Source organism: Serinus canaria, chromosome 25 (genome assembly GCF_022539315.1).
Source record: "Serinus canaria isolate serCan28SL12 chromosome 25, serCan2020, whole genome shotgun sequence".
Taxonomy (NCBI): domain Eukaryota; kingdom Metazoa; phylum Chordata; class Aves; order Passeriformes; family Fringillidae; genus Serinus; species Serinus canaria.
The window spans coordinates 4,519,951-4,539,722 of NC_066338.1; the positions used below are offsets into that span (position 1 = coordinate 4,519,951).

General features: G+C 52.3%; 1 protein-coding gene and 1 pseudogene across 1 annotated transcript in view; both read left to right on the forward strand.

The window, feature by feature from the left end:
- The window catches only part of LOC108961171 (zinc finger protein 850-like), a 123,742-nt pseudogene extending 111,821 nt beyond the window's left edge, over nt 1-11,921 (forward strand).
- The window catches only part of LOC115485198 (uncharacterized), a 2,106,330-nt gene that overhangs the window by 157,801 nt on the left and 1,928,757 nt on the right, over nt 1-19,772 (forward strand). The window contains 2 exon segments of the mRNA XM_050983901.1: nt 9,945-10,010; nt 10,164-10,455. Of these exon segments, the coding sequence (XP_050839858.1) occupies nt 9,945-10,010; nt 10,164-10,455 (358 nt within the window).

Sequence of the window (19,772 nt, forward strand, 5' to 3'; positions counted from 1 at the left end):
TTCCGGCCGCAATCCCTAACTCTCCCACATTTCCCCCCCCACCATGATTAGTAAAAATCTCATAAAGTTATAAAATGTAAAGGTTACAAAATTTCATGGGTTAGTAGGATTAGTGTAAAATCTTGTGTTAGTAACTTTAGCATGCTTTAAAGTAATTGTCTGCGCTCGAGAAACAAAATGTTTGCCGTTTCCAAACGCCTTTTAACAAATAACACTAGTTTGTTTAATATGCAAGGCCCGAAGATTAGGGTTAGTAAGATTATAGTGATTGGGCCTATTAGGGTAGAAATCAGGGTGGTGAGCCATGGAGACTGGTTGAACCACGACTCGAACCAGCCCTGTTGAGCTTCTCTGTCCATTTTTCTCTGGTTCAGCCAGTTTCTCAGTTCGGCCATGGAGTCCCTGACGACTCCGGTGTGGTCTGCGTAAAAGCAGCATTCCTCTTTCAAGGCAGCACACAGGCCCCCCTGCTGCATGAACAAGAGGTCCAGTCCTCTCCTATTTTGGAGGACAACTTCTGAGAGTGAGGAAAGGGATTTTTCCAGCGAAGAGATGGACTTCTCGATCCTTTGCAGGTCCTCATCGATGGTCATTTGCAGTTGGGACAGTCCTTGGTGTTGGGTCGCTAGGGCTGAGACGCCTGTGGCTGTTCCAGCTGCTCCCAGGCCGAGCAGCATGGCTATGGTTAAACCTGTCAATATTTCTCTTTTGTGGAGACGGCTGGTTTGTTCGAAGAGGTAGTACACTTCTTCGTCTGAGTGGTACAGAACTCTAGGAACAATTAGAACTTGGACACAAAAGTCGTTAGAGTGATCGAATTTGTCAAGGAGTACACATGGGCTTACTCCGGATCGGTGACAGATCCACATCCCTGATGCAGCTGGGATCACCCACTGGAACTTCCCTCCCTTAAGTTTGCCAAATTCTTTGCAGACACTGCCCGTCTGCCTCGCCAAGGTTGCATTGCCAAAGCATTTGCCTTGGCCCGTAACCTGACTCAGGGTAATGCCTCTCCGGGGGGTGTCCCATCTGCATTGGCGTGGATTGTTTGACTTTGAGAAGATGAATGGGAGATCGAAGGCAACGCCTTCGTAAAAAGGGGGTTGTGCATCATAGCACAACCAGCATGATTCTGTGAAGTTTGGGTTGGACTGATTTAATGATATGAAGGTAGCATTTAGCACGTTTATGAATGAATTGGAAAGGTTCGGTTCGGCTAGGAGACTGGATGGGGAGACTAGTTCTGACTTCTGCGTATCGGGGATAGCACTACTGTTAACTGTGATCTCTTCCCTGGGTTTGCTTGCTACTAGAACCGGATTGGGTCCGACTGATTGGGACATAGAGGCTGGGAGTCTGATAATTTGCACATTCACCCACTCTTTTGACCCTTGAATGGCTACTGTCCATGTTCTGTCTGTGGTCCAACTGGGGTGATTTGGCTGTAAAACTGTCATGTTGTAGTTAGTGCATTTCCGAAATTTGGGGATTTTATGACTGTTTCGATGGAAATTTCCATGGAAAAAGAAGGGTGTTTTGCAGCCAGTGGGTGCCCAGGTGAACTGCAAGAACCTGTCGGGCTCTTGTGGATCCCACCCTGGCCCTGACGGTCTGGCATCTGTAACAATGGTTTCGCAGCCCCAATGCCCACAGTATCCCCACCCTGGGTGATTGCAGTAGCTTTTTCCTGGGTTTGAGGCTGGACACCAGTAGGTTAGGTACGTTTGTGTGGCGTGTGAGGAATGGGGGTCTACCTTTGGTCGTCCCGGAAACAAGTCGGTAAAGCGGAGTATGAAGGATGGTGTGTTTGGTGTGGTGACTCCTTTGAGCACCTTGCCACTGCTAAGGTGTCGCATGACCCACCTGAATGGCTGATGAGGGTAGTGGTCTGGGTTGGCTTGCCCTCTGGCGACAAGCCCCCAACAGCAAAAGCACACAGAAACACCGTTGATGTCTGAGTCTCACTCGCGCGGTTTTCTTGGGCGCTGCTGGACGGCTTGGTGGTCCGTCCTCTGGAACGGGGATGTACGCGTCACGAGGACGCGCTATGAGCATGTCCTGTAAACAGAAACTCACAACTCTCATCAGTCTCATTCTGCTCATGGTTAAGATAGGGCTTGATTGACTTAAGCGGACACCATTTAATGTGCCCATCCTTTTTGACAGCCGCATATCCCCGCCCTGTGAGCACCAATCTCCAACCCTGTTCCCACTGCCCCAGTTCGTTTTTGATCACCACCCGCGGGCCCTCCTCTAATGCCCGAGGTGTCCAGTGTTTCTGAGCTGGACTGTTTGTTTCATCCCTCCTAGGGTATTGATTTAACGCTAGCAGCGCAGTTGCCAGGATGCGCGCTTGGTCACTCGGGGGAATGGCATTGGAGAAGCCTTCTGCCTTTGCTAGCACTTCTAGCTTAGCTTTCAGAGTCTGGTTTGCTCTTTCGACGATGGCTTGTCCGGTGCTGTTGTATGGGATGCCCTGCACCAAGGCGATGTTCCATTTCGAGGCAAATGTCTGGACTGCCTTTGAGATGAAGTTTGGGCCGTTGTCTGTTTTGACTTGCTTCGGAACCCCAAGCCATGCCATGGCTGTCAGCCAATGTTGAATGGTCGCTTTGGAGTCCGTCTTGAGATGCTGTGTGGCCACAATCATGCCGCTGTATGTATCTACAGTAACTGCGAGCCACGCTCGAGGTTTCAACAGCTGGCATAAGGTAAAGTCTGTTTGCCACACTTCTGAGGCTTTGAGACCTCTGGGGTTGACACCACTCGACCATAGTGGCAACTTCTGGCAGTGAGGGCACGTTGCGACGACGTGCTTTGCGTCTGCAGTAGAGATTCCGCACTTTTTCGCAAGCGCTTTTGCTCCGATGTGAAGGGTTTGGTGCAACTGACGAGCTTCTTTCAGTGTCCATACGCCCTTTGCAGCGGCATCAGCCTTGTCGTTGCCTATCTGGTAGAACCCTTTGATCGGGTCGTGGCTGTTGACGTGGATGACTGATATGGTGCCTTTCCGTGAATAGAGTGCTTCCTCCAGCATCGTTGCCACTGGGGACATTGACACGCCTGGTCCGGACATGGCTAGGCAGAGTTTTGCCACAAATATGGAGTCAGTCACAATGTTAAGGTGTTCCTCTGGGAACAGTCCGCACGCTAGTGCCACAGCTGCTGCTTCAAGCTGTTGGACTGAAAGCGTAGGGTCGGTCGCCTTGACACATTGCCACTGTTCTTCTGACTGCCACACTGCTGCAACGGTGGAGGTCTGCGATGATGCGTCCGTGAAGATGGTTGGTCCTGCCTGTGGTCGATCGATCACCTTGGGTGGGAGGTCGATATCGATGACCGTGAGCAGCCGAGTCCAAGGGGGTTTCTCTGCTCTGCGTAGCGAATTTCTCCTCCAAAGCCTGTGAGGGCTATCGCTAGGTACTCCGATATTGTTGTTGACTGCGCAGAGAGCTGTTTGCGGAAAGGCAAGCTTATCTTGGACGGCTCGATGCCTAGGTGTCTTAGGGCGAGTTTTCTGCCTTTCATGATGAGGTTGCTGAGGCACTCGACTCCCGGGGAAAAGGCTCGTGACGGTTTCCCCAAGACCACCCATAGTATCGGTTGGGCCTTGTCAGGGGGTCCTTGGGCTAGGGCTCCCACTCCCCCCTTTTTTGTAAAGTGGACATACAGATCGACTGGAGCACTTGAATCCCATCTGGTGAGCATGCTCTCTGACATCTGACGTTCGATGAAATCGAGCGAGCTTGTCGCTTCTGGTGTCAGGGTTTTCTGCTCCCATGGGTTCTTCCCTTTCAAGAGGTCATTTAGAGGGTCCATGACCTCGGGAGGAATCAGGACGATGTTGCTGAGCCACTGCAAGGACCCTACCAGCTGTTGCATGTCGTGCAGCGTCTTGATGCCCCGGTGGATTTTCATCTGAGGAGGGGTTACGTAGGAACTTGTGATTCCCACTCCCAGGAAGGTCACGCATGGTCCCTTTTTTATTTTTGCACTCGCCACCTCAAAGCCATTCGTCTTCAGGGTCTCGGAGATGGTTGACACCAGCTGGTCCACTTGTCTCGTGGTTGGTGCTGCGATCAGGATGTCATCCATGTACTGCACGATGGTTACCGTCGGATTGCTTTGCCGGACAGGTGCTAGCCCTCGGTCCACGGTGATCTGGCAGATGGTAGGGGAGTTGAGCATTCCCTGTGGAAGCATCCTCCATTGGAAGCGTAGGTTAGGCCGCTGGCTGTTTGGGAAGACGATGGAAAAGGCGAAACGCTCTTTGTCGTCTTCATGCAGGGGGATAGAAAAGAAGCAGTCTTTGATGTCGAGAACTGCACAGGGTTGCCCTCTCGGTATCATCGAGTTCATGGGTAGCGATGTCTGGACAGGTCCCATAGGCTGGATTCGCTTGTTCACCTCCCGCAAGTCGTGTAGGAGACGGAAGCCTTCACCAGACCGCTTAGGTATCACGAAAATTGGAGTGTTCCATGGACTTGTGGAGGGTTCTATGTGATTCTTGTATAATTCACGGCTAACCAACTCAAGAAGGGCAGTTATTCGAGGCTTTGACAGGGGCCACTGATCGACCCACACTGGGTCAGCTGATTTCCAAGTCAGCTTGATGGGCAATGGTGGGTATGCTACAGTGGCCCCTAAAATAAATTTGTCACCCTAACATCCAGCAGGGCAAGGGCATCTCTTCCCAGTAAGGGTGGACAGTCCGACATCACATATGTAGTGAGGGTGATGGTTCTTCCTGGTCCTCTCTCGGTGCAGAGGGTTATTGCCACTGGTTGGGCGCTCTTGTGGGCTCGGGACAGCCCTCCAACTCCGCCCACCATGGGGGCTGCTTCTAGCTTCCATGGTCGAGGCCAATGTATGCCTGGGATGACGGTGACGTCTGACCCTGTGTCCACCCAAAAGGGAAGGCAGATGGCCGAGTCGTCCGAGCTGTTGTGGAGACGACACACTGCCCACACGATCAGTGGGTGCTTGCCCACCTTCGCGGTAACGGCCACCCACGGGTCCCGTTCCAATGCTTTCATGGCCAGAGCCACCCAGGGACCTCTTCCCCAAGGGGCTGTTTGTGGTATTCCTGAGGCGCAGGTGGGTTCGGTTGGACCATTGGCTGGGCAGCAAAGTTGGACATTCCCTGAGGGGTTGGCAGTGGTGGGCACGGGAACCCTGTGCCCCATTGGGGGTTGCTGTAGCTGGGCCGTTGCATGTTCCCAGTGGGAGGAGGCTGGATACGGCCCGGCTGCCTCCTCCCTCTGCCGTTTCCCTGATGCTTGGATCTGCATTCCTTAGCTACATGCCCTTTCCTACCGCAAGCCCAGCACAGTCCCCGAAGTTTCCCCTGATGTGGGGGAGCAGCTGCTGATGGGTGTCCTAACTGGGAACAGTTTATCGCCACGTGCCCACCCTGGCCACACTTAATGCATGCCATGACACTCGTTATTGCAGTGTGAACTGCTGCTTGGATGGGAGCAAGGTGCTCCTCCCTAGCTACATGCCTGATCATGGCAGCTGTGTTAGATCCCTGTGGCAGTGATCTTAAAATGTCCTTTGTGGCTGAGTTACATTGTTGGCGTAAGCACTCTGCTAACACTGGACCTTTTGCCTCTGAGGGTAATGTGGAGGCGTCTAAGGCTGACTGCAGACGGTCCACAAACTGAGTGAAGCTTTCACTCTCACTCTGTTTTATTGTAGTCCAAGGTGAAGGCTTGGCTACTACTTTAGAGGCAACACGGATGGCTTCTCCGGCTGCCCGAGTTGTTGTCATAATCTCTGGAGCCCTCAGGCCTTCTGCCTGTGCCAGGGGGGTAATCATTGCAGGGTCTGTGCCCATTAGCCTCTGTATGCTGGAGTTGTGCAGTGGGTGGTCTGCCCCTGTTACCAGGGCTAGCTGTTTAGCACAGTTATCTTCCCACTCCTGCTTAAATAAAATCATCCCTGCCCCGTCAAAAATCATTCGGCAGGTCTGCTTAATATCAAAAGGTAGCAGGTCGTCCCCCCCAAAAACGCCATCAATGAGAGTTGAAACCATTGCAGAATTAATCCCCTTATCCGCGATCGCTTTTGTAATCGCCTGCACGTCTTTCGGGTTTACCGGAGAATAGAATCTTTGGTTCCCGCCGGGTCCCCCCACCCGGACCGGAAACACCAGTTTCGATGACGGGGCCCACTCTGCGCACGCAATTTTTATTTTCCGCCAGTCTGTAAGTGGGGTTCGATCTTTCTCTGATGTCCCCTTTACCCATGCGGGAGCGCTGCGGCTAATTGCCTTGCGTGCCGCTGCTGTTCTTTTGTTAGAACTCGAGTCTGAGTCGGAGCTCCCCGACCCCCGCTCCGAGTCCTCCGTATCGGAGCTCGACTCCGAGTCCCAGTCGGAAGTCGACTGGTCGGAGACTTCCGGTCTGCTGCGCCTTTTTCTCCGGCTCCGACCCCGCCCCTTCTTACGAGGGTCAGAGCGTTCCCTCCCCCTGGGGTCCCCCCGCCTCCTGCTGCGGGAGGTCCTTGCCCTATAAGGACCGAAAGTGAGCTGAGCGCTCTGATTGGTCATACGCTCCTGCGCGGGGTCCGCCCCGTCCCCCCGCTCGCCCGCGCATGCGTTGTTATGCGGACTGACTCCATTTCCGCCCCGCTCGGGTTCCTTTCTGCCCTGAGCACACGCCTCCCCGCCATTTTCAAACGCATATGGAGGGGGTGCATTCCTGTCCTCCCCTTCGGGGCTCGGCAGTTTCGCCGCCGCCCTCGCCTCCTCCCTAAGTCCCTGCCAAAACGACCGCGCGTTTTCCCCCCCCTCTGATGGTAAGCCGATCTGCTCGGAGGAGTCCGGCGTTCGCGGCTTCTCGCTGCCGGTTTGTTCTAAGACCTCCGCGGTTTGCGTCGCCGCGGCCACCCCCAGCTGCGGCGTGGCCAGCAACCACGCTTTCGCAGCTTGCCAGGTGTCCTGCTCATTTCTTGCCTTTTGCAAGGCTTGCACAACCCTGCCCCATGACTTAAGAGCTTTTCCCGAGCCACAGGACATCGTTTCTTCAGCTAAAACCTTAGTACAATGGTCCCATTTCTCCGGATGGAGAATATCCACAGGGCTATCTATCGCCTGTAATTTAATAAGCCTCGAAATAGCAAGGCATAAATCCTTAAGTTTGCATTCTATTCCCCACTGAACATGCATTTGGGTTACGACCTGCGCGACGGCTTCCATGTCCCTCGCTGGTCCGGGAGCGTCCTCCCCGCCGCACTAGACCCGCTGTGCGGCCGCCGACCCCTGTCCAGGTGACTCCCGCACCCCGGGTGCTGGTACCCGGAGTTTCGGCACCAATATGTAGCCGCTGGCTACGAGGCGACCTGGTTCTGGAGTGCGGCACGGTGACTCAAACACAGAGTCACTCGGTCCATGTGCTGCGGACACCAACGTGGTGGATAGCAAATGGCGTTTATTCAAAGGTTTCAGGGGTATTTATGGCCTAGGTAGTTTATGTCACTTCCTCTGCCCTTGTCCTGGGTGCAGCCAAGGTCAGACTGAAAGTGAGGAGGGGTCTTCCTGTCTACACGTAACAGCCCGAGATCTTCCGGCCGCAATCCCTAACTCTCCCACACTCAGCACCATCCCAGTTACTTCCAGTACATCCCATTTGCCCCAACATGGTCTCATTTGCTCCTGACAGGCTCCTGCTCACTCCCAGTGTGATCCCAGTCTCCATCAGTGTGATCACAGTTTGCCCTGTCAGTATGATCCCAGTATTATCAGTACAAACCCAGCACAGTCCCAGTCACTCCCAGTACCATCCCAGTATGATGTCAGTACAAACCCAGTACAGCCCCAGTCACTCCCAGTCTGATCCAAGTATGATGTCAGTACAAACCCAGTACAGCCCCAGTCACTCCCAGTCTGATCCCAGTATTATATCAGTACAAACCCAGCACAGTCCCAGTCACTCCCAGTACCATCCCAGTATGATCCCAGTACAAACCCAGTACAGCCCCAGTCACTCCCAGTCTGATCCCAGTATGATGTCAGTACAAACCCAGCACAGCCCCAGTCACTCCCAGTACCATCCCAGTCCAGCCCAGTCCCTGGCAGCGCTGGCACTGCTGGGATCCCCCAGCCCTGGGTGCGTTCCCCCCTCCCGCAGGTGCCGAGAGGAGGCCCAAGGGCTGGCAGTGCCCAGGCAGGGTCCCCAGCAAGGCCCAGTTTGGATGTGCAGCCCCCAGTTTGCCCAGTTTGCCTCTCCTTTGGCCCAGGCCAGGTTCCCCCCGCCCGCAGCGGCTGGGAGCAGCCGAGAGCCCCGCGCTGCCCATCCCGACCTGTCCCGGCTCCATCCCCGCTCCAGCCGCGGGCTGCGAGGGCTGCGGGAACGGGGCACCGAGGGTGTAGGAGCTGCTGGGGGAGGAGGAGGAGGGAGGGAAGGGCAGGGATGGAGGGGGAGAAGGAGGAGGGGTTAGGGAGGGGGAGGAGGGGGAGAAGGGACGGAGGAGGAGGGATGAAGGGGTAGAGAGAGCCGCGATAGAAGGAGGAGACCGAGGCGGGGTTAGCAAGGAGGAGGAGGAGGGAGGATGGAAGGGGAGGAGCGGGAGGAAGAGGAGGGACAAAGGCGGATCAAGGCTGAGCAGGTGGAACCAGGCGCTCGAGCCCTGCCTGAATTCGCAGCCCCCACCTGTGGGATCATCGCCCCCCCTATGGCTCAGGTGAGCGGGGAAAGGGAGCTCGGCCCAGATATCCCGGGGGGTGCCTGGGTTGGGTTTTTCGGGGGGATGTTTGGAGAATGGAGAAGTCCAAGGCTGAGTGGAAAAGGCCCCTCGAGGGGATATCGGGCGGTGGCGGCTGGCGGCAGAGGCAGCCTGGAGAAGCAGAGCCCTGTGTCCCCCAGGAGCCCAAAGTGGGGAGCCCAGAGAGGGGGGAGCGCCGCCATTGGCGGGAGCCTCAAGAGGCTGGAGAGGGGCAGGGGGGACTCCTTGGAGCCCCTGCACCCCAAAGCAGAGAATGAGGGGAGAAGGGAGCCCGGGAGCCCAAAGAGCCCCGGCATCCCAAAATGGGGAGAGCGAAGAGGGGGGAGCTTTTGGGATTGCTGGGACTGCCAGCAGCCTGGGGAGGGCGGGCACCGAGGAGAAGGGGGACCCCCAATACAAGTGTGACCCCGGCAGCTGGGACAGGGGGGATCCCCGAACAGCAGAGGGGAGGGATCAGGACCAGGAACTCCTGGGAAGCTTTTTCAGGGCTGAATCTTGGTGTTTGGGAGGTTTTTCTGGAGCCCAGATGGCTGGGGACTTGTAGAGACAGACTTGGGCAGTGGGACCTTCAAACTCAGCGTTTGTGGGGGAAGATGAAACAGGAAAGCCTTATAAATCTGATTGTCTGGCAAAAGATTTTGAGAATGTAGGAAGTATGTGCAGGATTGAAATGAAAGCAAGCTTTGAGATACCTTAGTTACTGAACAGGTGGAAAACAATGGAAGGTAATCCCCTTGTGATGAAATAATTCCCTCTGCTTGCAGACAGGTCCAAGGGCCAGAACAGACCCTGCTAGCTCAGCAGAAGGGGTCCAAAGAGGAGTTTTTAGGGTTTAAAATGTAACACAGGATGGTGATGTAATGATTCCTATAGGCTGTATGTAAATGCTATAGGATTTGTATCTTGCACTGGATTGGAGAGTGAGAAATAGAATATTCAACACAGGAGAAGACATTTTGTATTGTAACGGGAACCTTACTCTCTTCTGCTCTTGCCCTCTTTTTCTTTCACCCTCTCATCCTCTCTCCCACTCCCTTCTCTCAGGCCTGCTCTGAGCTTTGGATGGCAGCTCCCAGCAGGGCCCCTGTGCCCAGGCCCTTGGCAATGAACCCCAAGTTCCCCGACCTGGCTGCAGAGATCTCTGGTCTCCATCCCTCCCAACTGTCCCACCCCTGACGCTCCTACAAACATCTCATCCCTTGTTTTCCCCACACCAGGATTTCCCATTCCTAACCCCTGGGAGGCTGTGAGGAAGAGGAAGATGCCCCAGGACACTGAGGCAGGTGAGGAGGAAGTCAGTGCCCCTTCCCCCTCTGTGCTGCTCCATCTCCCAGCCCAGCACGGCCCCAGCTGCAGGACAGCCCTGGGGGGATCTCCTTCCCCTTGCCTGTGGCACGGAGGCAAATCCCATCCTGTCCTTGTCCTTCCTCCCGCAGAGCAGGAGCTGAGCATGGAGAGCAGGGAGGACAAATCCCCGCGGCAGAACCTGGTGGCAGAGGCCGTTTTGAGCGGCTCCATGGCGCAGGAACCCAACGGGGAGGAAAAGCCCCAGAGATCCTGCACGAGGAGGGGCTGCAAACGCAGATCACAGGGATCTGAGGGGGAAAGAGCCAGCCTGGGCCGGGAAAGCGGCCAGAGATGGAGCCAGAGCTCAGAGCTGGTGCTCCATGAGCAGGTCTGTGATGGGGAGAAGCCCCATATGTGTGGGGAGTGTGGGAAGAGCTTCAGGTGGAACTCCGAGCTAATCAAGCACCAGAGGATCCACACTGGGGAACGGCCCTACGAGTGTGATCAGTGCAGGAAGAGGTTTCACACCAGCTCCAGTCTCCTCAAGCACCAGCGCACGCACACAGAGGAGAGGCCCTTCCGCTGCCCCGACTGCGGGCAGGGCTTCAGGCGAAACACCCATCTTGTCAGGCACCGACACATCCACACTGGGGAGAGGCCCTACGAGTGTGGGGAATGTGGGAAGAGCTTCAGCCAGAGCTCCCACCTAATTAGTCACCAGAGGACCCACACTGGGGAACGGCCCTACGAGTGTGGGGAATGTGGGAAGAGCTTCAGCCAGAGCATCTCCACCCTGATCCTGCCACCAGAACGATCCACACTGGGGAGAGGCCCTATGAGTGTGATAAGTGCAGGAAGACGTTTCAGATCAGCTCCCATCTCCTCCAGCACTATCGGATTCACAGAGAGGAGAGGCCCTTCTACTGCCCTGACTGCGGGAAGGGATTCAAGCACAACTCTCACCTCATCACCCACCGGCGCATCCACAGTGGGGAGAGGCCCTACGAGTGTCAGGAGTGTGGGAAGAGTTTCTCACAGAGCTCTAACCTGACCCAACACCAACAGAGGCACCACTAAGGGAAGCCCTGCGAGGGCCCCGAGTGTGGGAAGAGCTTCGTGCGCTGCTCCAGCTCCATCCCCCACTGCAGAAGCCACATTGGGCACAGCCCTGGTCACCCACATTCCCTGTGATCCATGCTGGGAACACACCTGGCTGCTTCTCCTGTTGGTCTGGCATTAAATTTCTTGTGCCTCATCAACATCTCTTAAAAACTCCCAAAACTGGGTTAAATGAAGGAAATTGATTAAAGAAGTCTGAAGTCCCTCCATTTCTCAGGTGTTTGAGGAGGAATTTAGAATTTGGGGACACATTCTGTGTGGAGTGCCCCTGTTGCTAAAAGGCAGGAATTTGATCTCACCCCTCTTGTGTTGCTAAGATCTCCTCCCCTGACCCAAACCCCAACTCCACCCCTGGGATTCCCTATAAAAACCCCAGGCCCTGCCTTTGCCCTGTCTTTCGGGGGTCAGAAATGGATTCTGGAGCTCTCTGAAACCAAGACCCGTCTCGTTTGTTCCTGGCACCGTCAGCTGCAGCCTCCCTGGACACCATGAACTCAGCTGCAACAATTCTGGAGGATTTGTGGGTTCTGGTCGATTTTAGGCACTGTTCTCCATTTCTTTGCACTCCAAATGCCAAGAGGGATCGATCTGTCACCTCAAAACCACTCAAATCCCACTGAAAACAACTGAATTTTAACCCATAAGGGCACCATAGCAGCTCCAATTTCTTGTTCCCTTGTCACAAAACACTCAATCCCAGGCCAAACTCACTCCATTCCACAGCTGCCAGGGTGAGTTGGGTTTGGGAAGGGATTGGGAGAAGTGGGATCCCAATTTGGAGCAGTGGGATGTGGATTGCATGGGGCTGGGTGGGTGGGATGTATTTGATAGCAAATAAAACTTTCGGAGTTACTGATTTCTGTCCTGTTCATTTTCTGTCAGTTCTGTTTGCAGAGTGCCACCTTCTCAGCTGATTCAATTCCTATAAAAATCCAATTTTTTAAGTCATCTAACCCAAACAATCCAAAAACCAATATCCAAATGAAACAACCCACCCGCAATTAAATTTTTTAAAAGTAATTTTAATTTTTTTTAAGAGTACTTAAGGGTGTTATTAAAGTTTAATTGTTTGGTTAAAATGTGTGAGAAATTACAGTGGTGTTTGATTTTGTGTTTAGTATATTTGTAATATGAATTGTTTTACTAAGGTGTGTTAGATTGTATGTTAGATTCTTTAGATATTTTTCATCTGAAGTATATTAGTTATCGAGTTAAAACATTCAAAAGGTATATCTTGGTATATAATTTGTTTATATAAATTTATTGGTAATGGTATAATAATAGTTATTGCTGTTTTGGCTTGAATCGTTATTGGAGTATTGTAAGGAAGAGTTGAGATTTTTATATTTCATTTTTTAAACTATTTATTTCATTTTAATTCTAATTTATTGATTTATAATTTTACTCTAATTTGTTGAGAGGATAGGAAGGAAGTTCAAGGGCAGGAACATTTTTTCCTGGATGGGAACTGGAATTCCAGCCCTTGGGAGTGTGCACAGGACCACACAAACTGGGGTCAAATATGGACTGGGGTCAAATACAGGCTGGGATCCTGTGGGTTGGGACTGCACAGAGTGGGACCGTATGGATCAGGACCACCCAGACTGGGATAAACTGGACCGGGATTATATGGACTGGGACCATATGGACTGGGATTGCCCAGACAGGGATTGCACAGACTGGGATCACACGGACTGGGAAAAAGCTTTGGCTACCATTGGCTGCCTTTGGCTACCATCCACGTGCAATGGTGGCCACATCGAGTTGGCTTGATCCTGTTTGGGGGTCCCATCCCCCTCTTTCCCCCCGCTCTCCCGCCCCTTCCCCATCATTCCCCCCATCCCCTCCCCCGTGCTTGGTTTTGGGGGCCCGACCCCCCTTTGTTTGAATTTGGGTCCCTGCGCCCCTTCTCACCGCGCCCCCCGCTCCCCCCGCGGCCGGGGGCGCTCCCAGCACCACCAGTGCCACCAGTACGGCCCCAGCTGCCCCCGCACGCCCCATCCCCATCCCCGGGGTCACCTCCCCCCTCCCCAAATTCCGCTCCTGGACACTGATGAGTCATCAGCGCCCCGCGCTCTGATTGGCCAGGATCTGTTTTGGGGTGGGGACGGGAGGAACTGGGCACCCCCAGGAGCCCCCCGGGTTTGGTGCTTTCGATCCCCCCTCGGCCCTCGGGGCGGCCCTGGGGCCACCCCAACACCCCCAAAATGGGGAGGGTCCCCGGGGTCCTTTGGAAGCCCCAGGAATGGGCTGAAAGCGGCAGGAGCCGCCCCAAAAAGGGATTGAAGGGTCTGGGCCGGGAATGGGGGAGGCTCTGGGGATGGCTCCGGTCCGGATTGGGGCGGGCTGGGATTGAGGGAGGGTCCGTTCAGCGGCTGGGGAGGGGCTGGGACTGGGGAGGGGTCCGGCATTGTGGGGTTGGGTCCATTCCGGGAGTGGGGCGGGGTCTCTCCCTGGGACTGGGGTCCAGGACTGGGTCAGGGTCTCTCCCCTTGCCAATCTCGTTCCCAATCCCGATCCCGCCGCTGTTCCCAGGGAAAGACTTCGATCCCAACCCAAACCCAGGTGGTCAAACATTGGGGTCAAAAACCCCAAATCCTGGGGTCAACTGCCCCCGACCCTAAATCCTGGGGTTTGAAACCCTGGGGGGGGTCCAACACCCCCAAAACCAAACTCTGGGAGCTCAACCACCCCCCAGCCCAAACCCCAAATTTTAGGATCAAACCCCCAAATCCCAGATCCTGGGGTATCAAACACTCCCCGGTTCCCAAACATTGGGGTTAAATCTCCCTGACCCCAAATCCCAGGGTTTGAAGCATTTGGGGTGTCCAACACCCCCTGTTCCCAAAGTCTGGGGTCAAACACCCCAAAATTCCAAATCCTGAGGTGTCAAACACCCCCAATCCCCAAAGTTAGGGGTTACAAGACCGCCAGATCCCCAACTGGGCTGGGTGTTGGCGAACAACCTCATCCCATGGGTTGTGGGGTCCAACCCTCCTAATCCCCAGAGTTTGGGGTCAAAGTCCCCCGATCCCACACTCTGGGGTGTCAAATCCCCCTGATCCCCCAACTTTGGGGTTAAATCCCTCCAAATCCTGGGGTCAATCCCCGCAGTTCCCAAACTTTGGCATCAAAACCCCCAACCCCAAATCCTGAGGTTTGAAACATCAGAGGTGTCCAGCTGCCCTGCTCCTAGTATTTGGGGTCAAACCCCCTGATCCCCAAATCCTGGGCACAAAAACCCCCAAATCTCAAACCCTGGGGTGTCGAAAATCCCCAAATCCCAAAGTTTGGGGTCAAAAATCCCCAAACCCTGAGGTGTCAAACCCCCCCCCCCCCTCCCAATCCTCAATGTTTCGGGTCAAACCCCCCAGTCCCCAAACGTTGGGATCAAAACCCCCCTGAGCCCAAATCCTGGAAAAGAAGGATGTGGGGTTGAAAAATGAGATTTTGGATGAAAAGAGATTTTGGGGTTGAAAAAAGGAGGATTTGGGGGGAAAACGAGGATTTGGGGGTAAAACGAGGATTTGGGATTAAAAAAAGAAGGATTTGGGATAAAAAAGGAGGATTTGGGCTGAGCTGAGTTCACCTGGGGGAGTGGAAGGGCGTGGTGGATTTGGGGCAGGGTCAGGACCATTTTATGGGCAGTTTTCTGGGATTTTGGGGTGTTTCTGTGGGATTTGGGGGCAGTTCTATGGGATGCGGGAGCAGTTTTTTGGAATTGAGGGTGTTTTAGGGTGGTTTTGTGGGATTTTGGGGTGTTTCTATTGGATTTGGGAGCACTTTTATGGGATTTTTGGAGTGGTTTTGAGGAATTTCATGAGATTTCTATGGGATTTTGGGGTGGTCTGGAGGGACTTTAGGATCTTTCTATGGGATTTTGGGGCTCCTTAAAGGCATTTGAGGTGTTTTGGGGGGGCTTTAGGGTATTCAGGGGCAGTTTTGAATGATTTTGGGGTGGTTTGGAAGGATTTGGGGTGTTTTGGGGCAGATTTTGGGTATTTAGGGGCGAGTTTGAGGGTTTTTTAAAATTTTGGGGTATTTTGGGCCCGTTTTTTTAAAGTTTGGGTGTATTTAGGTGGGATTTGGGTGTTCTGGGTCACTTTTTGGCGAAGGAGATCTTCCTGGCGCTGCTCTGGGTGATGCTGGAGCCCTGCAGGGCCTCGCGGGCAGCGCCCGCCTGCACCTCGGTGTCCAACTGCACCCAGGCGATGTCGCGGCGCCCGGGCACCAGGGCAGCTCCTGGAACCCGGGAACCTGGGATGGGAACGGGGCCAGGAGAGCCCCAGAAACCCGGGAACCTTCCCAGACACCTGGGAATGTTCCCCAGACATATGGAAATGTTCCCCAGACACCCGTGAACGTTTCCCAGACACCTAGAATGTTCCCCCAGAAACCTGGGAATGTTCCCCCAAAAAATACAGAAATGTTCCCCCCCCCAAATTCAGAAATGTTCCCTGTTGAGTAACAGTTCTCCAAAAATGTCCAGAAATGTTCTCAAAAGAAATCCTGAAACATTCCCCCAAAAAGTCAGAAATGTTCCCCAAAGAAATCCAGAAATGCTCATCCAAAAAATCTTGGAACATTCCCAAAAAATGACTTTCCCCAGACAATTCAAAAACATTCCTCCTCAAAAATTCCAAAATCAGCCCTGTTCTCCATGCAGAAACATTCCTAAAAACTGCAGAAACATTTCCAAAAATCCAGAATTTTCTGCCCCAAAAATGCAAAAACATTCCTCCAAGAACCCCAAAATTTCCCCTCAAAAAATATTCTAGAAATTCCCCCAAAAAATCCAGAAGGCACAAAAATTCAGACATTGCCTGCTAAAAAACCCCAGAAATTTCCCATAAAAAAATGCAGACATGCCCCCCCAAAATCCCGATACTTTCCCCAGACAATCCAGCCCCAAGCCCCCCTCACCCCTCTCACCCCCAAGCCCCAAAATCCCCCAATGCCCAAAGGCCGCCTGGAATCCCCAGAATCCCCGGGATGCTGGGATTGCCCCAGATCTCCCTGTTTGTGCAGAGCATTGAGAGCATCAGCTCCTTGGGCTCCTCAGGAGCTGGGCCAGGAACAGGATGTGCTTCGGGGCTTTGCCCACAGCTGGGAAAACGGGAGAAAAACCCCAACATCAGCAACAAACCTGCCCCAAACCTGCCCCAAGCAGGCCCCAAATCTGCCCCAAGTCACTCTGGATACACACCAAACAATCTGCCCCAAATCCCACCAAAATCCTCCATGGTTTGACCCAGGGCTGTCTCATCATTTTTAAGGATTTTTCAGAGTTCCAAGAAATGATCTCTCAGCTCTGTGGGAAGCCTCCTCTAAACTGATGGTGTTGTGACATCTCCTCCAAGGAATCAGATGCAGCCCCAATTATTATTACAGAACCACTCCAACAGTTTGCTGGGTTTAAAGCATCTCTGTGCTGAGGGAATTTTGGAGGAGACAGCTCTTGGATGGTTCATTAGTCTGTCACCCCCAGACCTTCACACCTAAGGGCCATTCTCAAGAGCCTTGTTTTAAATTACCTTTAGGGAATTCTCTCCCACTTAGAGCTTGGGTGGTGGCCAGGCCTCAGCTCTGCCTGGATGGGAATTTGCCAACAGAGCCAGATGTCTTCTGAATCAAAACTAGATTTGAGTTGCTTGGACTTAGCAATCTGACCCTCTAGCCATGACAATTGAACTATTTTTAAAGGGAGCTAGGGAATTATTATCTGGAAATAATGATCCAAGTCCCCCTGAATGGAGGTTTGTCAGCTGTTTGCAGACTCTGGGATGATGGTACATTATTGCAGAGATTGCTATTTACCTAATTCCACCTATGCTGTTAGTTTTGTCTGCTATTTGAAATATTCCTGATTGTTGTATCCAAATTATTCCTAATTGCTGTAAGTTTCTTGTCCACTGCATGAATTATTTTACTGTGATGTTGCTTCATACTCATAACAAAAGACATGCATCTCATTCTTAAAAAACAAAAAAGAAGAGGAATGGGCGCCTTAAGAACGTTCAAATAATGCAATATGTACATGAGAAATTTGGACAACTAATCATTCTGAATGATGCAATATTTACATGAGAAATTTGGAAAAAAGATCATCCCATCTAAATCCCAACTGAGTGCACCACAGTGAAGCCCAATTGATTCATTACCCTCAGGAGAAGATGTGCCTGTGTTTTATCATCAGCAGCTCAAAGCTGTCACCTGTTCATTCCATCAGACACTGATCAGCTCTGAAAAAATGAGGCCCAGGGCAAAGAGAAAGAACCTCATCACCTTGCAGCCTTTGTGGCCAGAGCAGGAGCAGGAGGAGGACTGCCAAGACATGGCTGGGTCGGGAAACTGACAGAGGCACTTTGCCAACAAAAGCCTCATGGCACCCTCATGGTACAGTGCTCCTACTGACCTTCTCCAGTTATTCCCTGTTCCAGCTCCCAGGAGGACATTCAGGGATGGCAAAGATCAACATTTCCAGCTAATAGACTTTCTCACACTCCTCAACTAATTGGAAACAATGGTCATTTCTTTCCATTTCCCCAAGAGACATTGGACATTATTCCTTTGTTTTCTCATGCTGCAAAACCCTGTGTCAATGACTTGATAGAATTTGGTAAGTTTTGTTGATTGTAATTGCTCTTTTATCTACCTTATCCCATATCTAATAGATAACCAGTGATAACCTTGATGAGATAATACCCTCACAAGAGTGAGCAGTTTCAACATCAGAACATGGGAGCCTTTTTTAAATGAACAAAGGGGGACATGCCATAGACAGGTAGAATAATGATAAAAGAAAGGCCTTATGAAATCAGGCCTTGCTCTGCTCTATTAATAGCTGGCCTGTCATCTCCTCTGAGTGCAGCTGAGCAGTTACAAGTTCCCATGTGAAGCGATTTTGAGAATGAGAATTTGTGAACAATCTGTTCTGAGGGTGAGAAACAAATGCACCTGCAACAACAAGGGATTTGTGCCATGAGAATCAGTGAGGAGAACAGGTAAACAATACAATAGAGAGATCTGATGCACAAGTAAAGTCTATTTCATTAACCAATAATAGAATAACTGCTAAAAAACCTATTAACTAACTAAACTTGCAATTGAGGTCTGTCAAACTATGTAAAATAAGTCGTCAGGATAAAGAATAAGGAGTTGTTCGCCATCCCAGCTGGGTCCTTGGGGATTTCAGTTCCCGCCCTTCTTTTGGGCTTTGCTTCCCCCGTTGTTGGGGTTTTGGCTCCTTCTTTTCTGGTGCTTTGCTTTCGTTCCCTAGTAATTTGGTTTTCTTCCTCTCTGATTCTTTGGTGTCATTCTTTTCTGGGGCCTTGGTGTTCTTCTTCTCTGTGGCTTTCTTTTCCTTCTTCTCAGGAGATCTGGTTTCCTTTTTTGCTATTTTGGTTTCATTCTTCTCTGGTAGTTGTCTTTTCCCATTCTCTGCTTTTGGATGTTGCTTCCCCACACAGACTCCTTCTTTCCCTTCTTTCACCTCTCTTCCTCCTTCAGCCTCTCTTCCTCCTCTAACGCTTTTGCATCCTCATGAAGCTCTTTAGCTGGCTGCTTCAGCTCCCTTCTGCAGACAAAACAGAAAACATGGCTGAGAGTCCCCACCAGAAACTTGGGCTCACCAGTCCTGGCTGGCCCTGCACTTCATTCCTTGACCCTGAGGCCATTTCCGTGAATTCTCCTCAACCCACAGAGGTTGGGAACATCCCAAGTGAGGGCATTGGTGGAAGGGGACCTCCAGGAGCAGCCAAACCTGAGCTTTGCCATCATCAGCTCTTGACTGTGCAAGCTCCCTCTCAAGGCACAGCCAGAGCCCCCCAGCCCAGTGCCAAAGGCTGATCCACCAGCTCTCTGTGCTGGTGCTGAAAACGCCCTTTGTCTCTGGGCTTCCCAGGTTAGAGCAGAGCACAGATTGCTCACATCTGCTTCTCTCTCCTACCATTCTTACCCAGCTCATTCTGCCCCTTCTCCCTGGGCACAGCTGAAGCATGATTTTAAAGGGTTAAGATTTCAGCTGAGGGTTGGAAGCAATTCCCATGGATCAGGATGTAAGGTGGATAGGCAGACCACAGGTTAATGATTATGAGATGCTTAAGCTGGAGCTGATTGTTATATTGTTTACCATTAGGAGCTTCTTTCTAGAAGGAAGGGGAGTAAGTGAACTGTTAGAAGAACAAATTGAAACCAGTAGAACAATGGTTTAGCACCTGGGCTTGATGTCAATCAATCACTAAGCAGGGGACCTTGGATTGTGCCAGAGGGTCACAGAGACCTGATGAAGACATTCCTGACTTCATCCCTTAAGACCACGGACCCAATTTCAGACCACCGACCCAATTCAAGAGAAGAATTGCACAGGTGTGAAGGACCAATGACCTCATTTGAATGCAGAGCAGGGATGGGAGGTGCTGGGGCTGTGCAGGTGTATTGTATGTAAGGTCTTGGGAAATAAAGAGAGGGCAGAGAACCTTGGGCAGCGTGGTCACGCCTTTCAGGGACGGCTCTGGTGCCGCCCGCCGGTGTTAATGAACACACCATGTCTGACTTTAATTAGTTAGAGAGTCTCTGCCCCTCATTGTGGAGTCCGGCTGTTTGTCTCTGTCCCACACACGCTTAGGCACTTTTTCTTC